This window comes from Oryzias latipes, chromosome 12 (genome assembly GCF_053564925.1).
Source record: "Oryzias latipes strain Hd-rR chromosome 12, Olatipes_Hd-rR_3.1".
Classification (NCBI taxonomy): Eukaryota; Metazoa; Chordata; class Actinopteri; order Beloniformes; family Adrianichthyidae; genus Oryzias; species Oryzias latipes.
In genome coordinates, this window is record NC_136248.1 from 19,908,966 (window position 1) to 19,918,758 (window position 9,793).

Sequence of the window (9,793 nt, forward strand, 5' to 3'; positions counted from 1 at the left end):
AGCCTCTTCACTCTAAAGGTGACCTTTTCTAAATTGATAAAAGAGCAAACACAACTCCTTTGTAAATACCTTCTCTTCCTTTGAGGACTACTGGCATAAAATTATTTTTTTCTAATCGTTTCATTTATTTAAAGATCTGAATTCACTGCAGCTTTTCACAGAGCAACCATAACTACTAAATCCATCCAACACATATTTCTACATTAGAAGAAACAAGACCCTGATCGATCAGACCCACTAAGAGTTTTTCAGATTGTTAGAAATAATAATGATTTGAGATGGAAACCATTGTCCATAAGAATATATAGTAGTCCATAGGAATAATATATAATAGTGCGGGTCTCCAAATAAGACGCAAAAAATACAAAGTTTTACAATTTACTCAACCTGCACTTCATCTATTCAGTTTTAAACCAAACTAATGCACTTCATAACACCTGCTATAAGTGTGTAATACTCTGGATGGATGCAAACTGCATTCAGATGCTATATACTCATGACATATGTATTGACAATAAAGTGGAATTCTATTCTATTCTATTCTATTCTATTCTATTCTATTCTATTCTATTCTATTCTATTCTATTCCAAGATTCATATCAGATGACAAGTGAATCCCTACTTAAGTAATTTTTTAAATTTTATTTTGAAAAGGAAAACTGGTGCACTTGGCATCACTCCAAAACAATTGTACCTTAAGAATTTATCAGTCACCGATGGTCTTTTATTTTTTAAAGTATTACTAATATGGATGAATGAAAGCGTATTTGCCTTTACACCGAACAATCAATGATGGACTGGCGCATAAAGCATGCAGGTGTCTCCCTCTTGTGGAGAAAATGCATATTGCTGATTGCTGTTTTCTCATTTTCCTTAATGGTCTTATCAAACAGATTCAGATTATTCCTCTAGTAAAAAAATCATTAAACACAAATTGTGTGTAATTGTGTAGATAATTGTGTAGATTTTCACATAACTAGCTTTTTGAATAAAAAAGGAAGTGAAATTAGCAGAAATTAGCATAATTAGCAGAAATTAGCATTAGCAGAGTTTAGAATTCTTGCATAAGGGTCAGACGAACAGCTGTTTATTTTTTGCTTTTTCATGAATTTATTTTGCAAAGTCTCTGTAGAATATAATTACTTTATTTCCCTAAATCCTGACAGAAACTATATAGCATTGGGTTTGCAAGACAGCTGTTTATTTTCTCCTTTATTTTAAATCACAAAGACAACTGTCACAGTAAGTCTGTAACAGGTTGGTATTACAATCTTTACAAAAACATTTACACCTGCATACAGTAACACAATATGAGCAAGAACTAGTGTGTGCCAGTTATTTCAATTGTCCACACAAACCATTACTCAACACTATTTAGTGTTCATGTTAAGCTGCAGAATTGATGCTGCTGATGATTATTTCTTGTATTCCACATCTTAATACACTACTGTCACTGTAGACAAGTAAAGCTTAAGTCTGATTTTTCTCAATCAACACAAGTTTTTTTTGCATTTATGGTTTCTTTATACTATTTTATAGCATTGGAAAAGGTCCTCCAAATGTCTGATTTCTGGTTTTATTTTATTTTTTTGATGAAATCCAAACAAAATTAAAGTTTAAGCAACCAGCAGCACCAAAAATATGAGGAAAATTATTTTTTTAACATGTTCTTTTAGTGTGCTAATACTAGTTTTTATAAAATAAAATAAAAAAGCTTTAAATAAAACAAAAACTGTTTGTTGGGATGCCTGAATGTTTGTGCAAACTCCTGTGTCAGACTGATCTCCTATTCATCTCCCATGTGTCCACTTGCAGTACCATTTTTTTCTGTCTGTCTTTAAGACGATTCTCTACAAAGCAAGATTCTTTGAGGGGAAAAACTAGGAACTCGCAAAATGTCCAATGAAGGTGTGGCAAAAAATTTTAACAGCACAAAACATGAAATATCAAATACTGTACACAGTTTGTTATTTTTGAATACAGACGTTTTTGTGCAAAACTGAAACAGTTTGTGAACAACACTAACCTTTTAATTTTCCGCTTTCTGACTGCTGGAAAATATGACTTAATATATAATAAATAAATAAACAAACTAATAGAAATGGGATTTATTTATGATTTTATTTTTCTCACATCATAAATACAAGTGAAGGAAATTTCGAGGAAAATAAAACTACTTTCTGTTTAAAACGAGTTCATCTCATCAATACTAATAGACAATAATCTATAATAGATTATAATCTATTTTTGTTATATAAAAATGAAAATAGCAAATAGACGTAAGATCTACTTGTCATTAAACTTGTTTTTCCATCCTTTTGCAATTGTGATTTTCCAAAATTGATGGACAATTGCTTTTAAGAACTTTGGCATGTTGATTCTCCATAATCCAAAATTATAGTTTGTTATTTGTCTTTTTGTTGTTTTTTGTTTTGTAATGATAACAAATGGTAAAAACTTTATATTAAAAAAACTCTATTCAAGTCACTTGAAATACTACTAAGGCTGATTTGACACATTAATTTATTTTAATAATTGACTAAATATATATTTTTAAATACACATGAGTTAAAATGGTTTTGTTAGCCACACGTTTTAGTCTTTTTAAATGTATTAATGCTGCCATCTTTTAGAAGCTGCATTGCCATAGTTTCCCTCTCATACACAAAGTGTGAATATTTCAATTTTTCCCTATTATATAAACTAACTTTAGGAATACAACAAGCAGCAGTGCTCCTTCTCAGACATTCATCTCTCACATGAAAGGTCAGCAGCTCCTGCCTGGAGTTTCACGAGTGGACAAAAATGTTGCGTTCACGGCCGCGGGGTTTCACGGTGATTACTCCGCTTCAGTGGGTTTAACCATGAGTCTCTAACCCGTGACGGTCATGAGGGGCTTTTGTGACCCTCTCTGGTCTTTTAACGAACCGAGGCAAAATATTTCATTTGTGAAAAAACCCACACAGCTCCCTGGATTCTGTCTTTGTGAGGAGGCGTTCGAGAGGAGGACGACGACTTCGCAAACTATCCTACTTGGTATGAACTTTTGGAATATTTTATTTAAAATGTAAGGATACACGACGATGACTCACTTATCTGTATTAATAAAGTTTTATTCAAAATTCCCTTAAACAGTTTTTTATTGCAAAGAAAATGCAAAAAAGGTTGACAATTTATAAGCCCAGTAGTTGTATTTTCTTTAGATTCTGTTTTTTTTTTCACCAGCCAAAAAGTTATGCCAACTTTTTTATTAAAAATATTGACGCAAAAGAGTACTATCCACTCAGTTATCATTTATTTATTTGCAGAATGGAGATCATGATGTGTCTACCATTGACAAAAAGTAGTACACCTGAAGTTTATTTTAAAAAGTATACTTGAGTATAACAAGAGTTCTTTAGAGCATGTACAGTCTGGAAAGTATACTGAGTACTACTTCAGACTTCAAGTAAAAGACTACTAAATGTTAGTAGCAGTCTTTTTAAGTTTACTATAGTGGAAATATAGACCAAGTATACTTAAATGGACTACTTTCTGCTAAGGGTATGTTGTTTTGATCAGTTTTCTGTTGCTTTTTTTTTTTTTTAGCTTGATGGTAGTAGTGTATTTAAGTGTACTACAGTACAAGCAATGACAAAGCATACTTGTATTGTAGTACACTCAGACTCCTTAAAGCGGCTACTTTTTGCCAAGGGTATGTCATTTTTTTTTATCAGCTTTCTGTTGTCTTTTAGCTTGATGTTGTGCAATCACACAGACGGGATGCCTCGTGGAGACTTCAACATTTATTTCACCAGTGGTCGACGAGGAAACGTCAGAGCTGAGGAGTAAGACTTTTAGTTTGAAAATCGGGGAGCTGGAAACAAAGGAGGGCTTTTGTGTCATCTTCAGGTTCAGGCTCTGATGAAGAATGTTTGAGGTGAACTTGCTGCTTTGCTTCTCAGGGCTGTGGGGATTGCTCTGCTCGTGGTCCTCCTTGCAGGCCTCCTCATCCTCGGCTGCTGGTACTTCAAGAAGAGAAGTGGCTATAAAATCATCAGAGTGAGATGATCTCACCTGTTTTGATGAAAAGAAACTTTCACATATTTATGATCACGTCATATGTAGCTTCAATAGTACTGTCCTTTTAGGATAAAATACTAAACAGACTGTATGTTCTCATGATTTTCCTCCTAAAGACCCCCAGATCAGGTTCTCCAGGTTACACAGGAGGTCACTACTCAGAGGGGGGGCCCTCAGCTGATAACAAGATGGCTCTCACAGACTTCGGCAGCTTTCGACCAGTGGTGAGTGATAAAGAGAAATGTTTCGACCAAACGTGTGCCTTAATGAGTTGCTTTATGAAATACTGATTTTTCCTTCTTTGAATGAACATGAAAATCGTTTTTAAGATGAAAGCCTCAGAGTTTAGATTACTGTGTAAAACATGTGAGGTTGATGCAACTCTACGAAGGGCTGAGGGGATTATTATGTCACCAGACGAAAAGGATTAAAAAATCCCTTTCCAGAGGAAAGAAAGGAGACCAAGGGCAAAAAAAAATCAACTTTTTGAATGCTATAATGAATTTCATATGTGTAAAGAGGAATTTTAATATTGCAAACAATGAAGCTTACAACTTTACACATCTAAAGAGACAAAATGCCACTCAAATTGCTGTCTGATTTTAATATATTTACCCCCCTCCCCAGGTTCCTAATGCTCCTCCCGCCTATGAAAAGATTTCTTCAGCACCACTGCCTCCACCCTACTCCCCCTGAACAAGGGCTACGGACTGCTGCCACCACAGAAAGGGGAAAAAACAACAACTTTGAACTTGATTTGGGATTCAGTCAACTCATTTTTTAAGAGGATTCCTGATGCTTCCTAGCTACACGCAATAACACACCCTCTTAAATCTCTTCTTCACACCTTTTATTCTCTTTTGTTCTTTAACAAACAATAAAATGCTGTGTCACAAATAAGTGTATGAAGAGTTGAATCTGCACAACCACGCTTGTTTGGGACAGTTACAGTCTTTATTTTCATGCAGAGATGTCCAAGGTTGCTCAATGAAAATGTACCTCTTATTTTTCTTTTTTAAAAGCTATATGGTAAAAAATAAATAAATGTGACTCCAAAACTTTATATGGACCTAAATGTAGTAAAAATGTATCTATTGATCTACATTTCTAAAAAAAAAAAAAAAAAAACCTTAAATGTAGTATTTAAACAAGTATTTAGAAAAAAAAACAGAACGCAGAAAGTTGAGTTTTTCAAAATGACAACAAAGCAGACTTGTAAAACTGACTAGTAAACCAGGTAATACATCTTTAACTTGCAGTATTTAATTACAATAAAAAGATAAAAATGAAAAAAACTTGAAATGTATTTCACCTTTTTTCCTCTCCATCTTGCTGTCTTGTGATTACTGGCCGTGAAGTACATTTCTGAATGCCAACAACATTCAAGCCAAGGCAAAGGATCCATCATTCTACAATCTAACAAAGCAAAAAAGTATCTAGCAAAATGAAATTTTCATTAGAAGATCAAAGCAAGTGCATTTTAAATGCAGGATGAATCAAACTATAACAGAAGGCTGCTGTTTTTATAGGCATCATGGAGGATGTGAACCCTGCAAAAGAACAAGCTGCTGAAAACAGTTTCCAGGCTCTCATTTAAAAGGCTCCGTCTCGTAAGGATGGATCACTTTGTGTCTGCTTGCTTAGACTGTAAAGTGGCTTCACGTGTTTTTTGAGCTCCAGTGGAACTGTTGGAAAAAATCACTGGTGCATCCGCTGGACTGACCTGGCACTGCACACTGTTCAAAACAGCACCATCAGGACTAATGAGTAGCTTCGATGCTCCTCCGGTAAGGATATTCAAGGCTGAGACGTCCACAAAGTGTTTTTTGAGAGATTGATTGGTCCCCATGACGAGTGGTTGGTTTTTTGTCAACAGTGATGTGACTGGTTGAGCTGACGAGATCGAGGTGCTTGGTTGAGTTGCAGGCCCCAAATGTACATTTTCAAAGGTGCACGCAGTGCTTCCAATTGGTGGAACAGTGGCGACGGGCAAAGTCTGTGTCCTAGACCCAATGCTGACGATAGGAAGGACAGTCACTGTTGGTACAACTTGTGTCTGTGTTCCACCAATCATTTGTGCGGCTACTGGCATCAGTTTTTGAATTGATGCGTTTCCAAGACCAATGTCTACTGAACCTTGCAGGTGAACAGCAGAAGGTGTAGTGACTTTAACTGGTATTTTCTGGGGTTGTAAAGTCTGACTAAGGGTTGCCATCTGGTGGGCAGGCAGAGAACAACGAACAGCTGGTGTGTTTGTGACTTCTGATGAGGAAAAGGGGGCGGGAACTGTTAAAACAGGTTTAATGAGGGCACCCACTGGTAGACTGGATAATACGTGCAGCGGTGATAGATTTCCAGACAGTTTGGTTAAAGGAGTAGCTACAACTGAAGATTTGGAGGTTGAACAGATGGAAGAGGAACTATTTAACATTGGGGAAACACAGGTAGGGTTGCTTAGTCTTGCTGGAGAAGACGTTTGAGGTGTTGCAACAACAGACGGTACAGTAGCATTACTGGGAGGAGCAGGAGATATGCGAGGAAAAGCAGACACTACGTTTGTAGTGCTAGTTATTAATGTTGAGCCCAGACTGTGTGTTCCTTCAAGTTTAAACGACGAGACATGAGAAGCGCCATTTCGCCAATTTGAGCCAGTGAGTGGTAAAGAGTTTATATCTGTTACACAGGGCAGCTTGGCTGCAGTTTGAGGCAAAATTGAGGCCAGGGAACTTACATCTTCAGAGCTTACAACTTTGAAAACTGCTGATGGTCCAGTACCAGTAGAACTGACAACAGGCACTTGCGGCGCGGGGCTAGTTATGATAAAAACATGACTGCCTGGACCCAAACCCTGGGGCGGGATGACAAAACGTGCATTATTGAGGACAATCTGTGTGCCAGCAGTAAGGGGAGTAGAGGTGTTGAGGATTATCTTCTGCTGGACTGTGCCGGAATCTGAGGTGGAGGATTGAGTGCAAGTTGTTGGTGCAATGGAAAGCGGGGTTTGGGTTTGAGTCTGAGGAAATTGTGGGGTCAGCGAAGATACTTTCTCCTCACTGATGGTAAATTTGATATTCAAGGGATTACTGCTAGTTACAAATGGAGGTGTTTGAGCTGTGCTCCCTCCAAAGGGAGTGGTGGTTTGAGCAGAAATGGTGGACAGTATATTTGCAGGTATACTGATGTTGCTTTCGCTCAAGTTGCCTGTAGGCAGGGCAGTTGCATTAGAAGTGGCGATCTTTTTTGAGGAAATAACTGAGATGGGTGAGACATTTTGGGTCGAAGAGCTACTGGTTAAAAAGCTACAAGTGCCAAGCTGGGTAGAAGAGCCTGTGGCCGAAACCACACTCGTCATTGGGACCAGTCCAGTAGTAGTGGTGGTGGAAGTATAGGAGCACGTCCTTGGGACTGTCACTGGTGGTGAAATAGAAGAAAAATGTGACACGGCACCAATATTTTGTCCAATAGAAGTCATCTTTCCTGACAGCTGGTTTTGAACCCCTAGTGAGATAAAGATAATAACATTAAATTAGTATTTTTTGAAAAATGTTTGTACTTTGCTACACTTGAAAAAATAATTTATCTGTGTAAACACTTTATTATAATCTTTGGGAGATTCTCCACCACAATAAATAAAAAGTGACCTTAAAGCTACACTTATTCCTAAGTGGTTTTTTTTTATTTAACTAAAAGCTCCATTGGATCTTTAAGCAGCTCAACTGATTTTTCTGCAACTTAGTCAACATTTTACATTTGTCCAAAGAAAGTTTTTTTTTATTTGAATTGAGTTTTAAATTTCTCTTCAATTAAAAATTTGATAACATTTTTAAGAAATATTTACATTTTATTACAATTCAAAGCCCACTGTCTTCTAGACACCCACGGCTTTTTTAGAAAAAACCCTTTATAATCACACAGAACAGCAGTCTGAAACCAAAAAAACGAGTTAAAAGTATTAAAGCTGCTGAACTGCTGAAATCTGTACTTGGAGAAAAACACATTAAAAACTCACTTTGATGAAAATCATGTTTTTGGTGTTTTTAACATGTTCTTGTGGCATTTTTCTAACGGTGAATAACATATATTAATTTATTTAATATACGTTCATACAAGTTCAAAATTCCATTTCTGAGTATTACTTTATTCAAATTTTGTAAATAAGGAGCATAAGGAAAAAAAATGGCCATTTGAAAAAGAGCTTATTTGTACTGTAGAAAATACGCTGGGTGGCCCACAAGAATTTGAAATCTAACATTATCATTTTTGATAGTTTTTCCCCCCGTTCTTCTTTTTGTTGGATTTGTAGAAAATAAAACTCAAAATTTATCAACCATATTACAAAATCTGCTTTATAATTTATTTTAAAATAAGAATAAAGGGTTACAAAAAAAGACTTACCTGAAGACATAGCAATGTTCTTAATGTTGAACAATGCTTCTGAGCTGATGCCGGCAACAGGCTGAGTTGGACCTGATCCTATATTTGGAGTCTGGCTTAAAAACGAAGTTGTTGATGTCCACCCACTACTGCTGACTCCAATCACCAGCTTTGGAGAGCTTCCTGTGAAGTTGGTGGGTGAGGGTTGCGGGACGAATGTGACCCTTGTACCGGGAACTGGTTTTGTGGAGGAGGGTGGGCTCTTTGGTGACACTACAGTTGAATTTGATGAAGATGAGGAATTAACCAGTATATACTTGTTAGCACAGGATCGCTCATCTGTGCTGGTAGGTGTCACACCAGTCCTTGTGGTTTCCCTTGGAATTGGTTGGGGATTACCAGAGCTACTAATTGATGAGGTCACAGGGTTTTTTGATCTTGATATTGGCAAAAGAGAACCAGCAGTAGACTGTGACATTTTTGCTTTAACTGCAGAACCAACAGAGGAACCAGAATCTTGACTTAGAGCACCAACACTTCCTTTAGTCTGATTTTCTGAGTTCCTAACAGGAATGCTACTTGGGTCTGCCATTCGGACAGAACTTGTGGCAGTGGAAGGAACATTTGACACCATATTCTGGGTCACTGGTGCACTTGCTTCTGTTGGGACACTGGTGGTGGAAACCTGAAAAGTGGAGGGGTCAGAGAGAGCCGATGACGTTTTGGATATGAGAAATGCTTTAAATTGAGGAGAAATAGTTATGACTGGACACGTGGGAAAAGACCCAAGTGCATTTTGGTCTGAGGATGTCTGGACTTTGACAATCCCTGTGTTACCTCCTCGAGTTGTAACTAGAATGGATTGTGAGTCACGTATGCATACAGTCTTAAGCTCTTGTTTAGGGTCTGTAGGCTTAGCCATTTCAGCCGAAACTGCACTGGAAATAGTAGTGATGGGCGAAGGGGCTGAGACACCGCCTTGTGGCATGCCGACTTGGACATTGCAAATTCCCTTAGAACCTCCCTTACTTAGACTCCCTAGAGACAAATGAGAAACAACAGGAGGAGCAGTCTTCACTGTCTTGGCATCCTTAAGTGGGGGCACCCGCTGGACAGGGATCTTGGTCTCAGGAATGGTAAACCCGGACACATCAGTGGATATGAAGATGGGGCTGGTCACTTTCGAACCTCCAACATGAATACCCTTAGATTGTTGTGGATTTGAGGAGGACGATTTTGCTTCCGTTTTTTTAACGAGAAGGTTTGATGGCAAGATCACCAACTGTTGGATCTGCTTTTCTGCAGGGTTTTGGTCCACATCAGAGCTAACAAATGTGTTCATTGAGATCATACTGTT

The 9,793-nt window shown here is 37.5% G+C and overlaps 1 protein-coding gene across 1 annotated transcript; it reads left to right on the forward strand.

Annotated features, from left to right (window-relative positions):
• Window positions 1-2,898: 2,898 nt before the first annotated feature.
• On the forward strand, window positions 2,899-4,962 carry mlana (melan-A). Its single transcript, XM_004074771.5, has 5 exons — window positions 2,899-3,036; window positions 3,735-3,827; window positions 3,945-4,041; window positions 4,179-4,286; window positions 4,690-4,962. The coding sequence occupies exons 2-5, from the start codon at window positions 3,739-3,741 to the stop codon at window positions 4,756-4,758; spliced, it is 363 nt and encodes a 120-aa protein (XP_004074819.1). The 5' UTR covers window positions 2,899-3,036; window positions 3,735-3,738; the 3' UTR covers window positions 4,759-4,962.
• Window positions 4,963-9,793: the final 4,831 nt, after the last annotated feature.

Coding starts and splice junctions, on each gene's coding strand:
- mlana (XM_004074771.5), top strand. CDS start 3,739: ATGTTGTGCAATCACACAGACGGGATGCCTCGTGGAGACTTCAACATT. Junction 3,828..3,944: donor GGAAACGTCAGAGCTGAGGA/GTAAGACTTTTA, acceptor TTTGCTTCTCAG/GGCTGTGGGGATTGCTCTGC. Junction 4,042..4,178: donor GTGGCTATAAAATCATCAGA/GTGAGATGATCT, acceptor TTCCTCCTAAAG/ACCCCCAGATCAGGTTCTCC.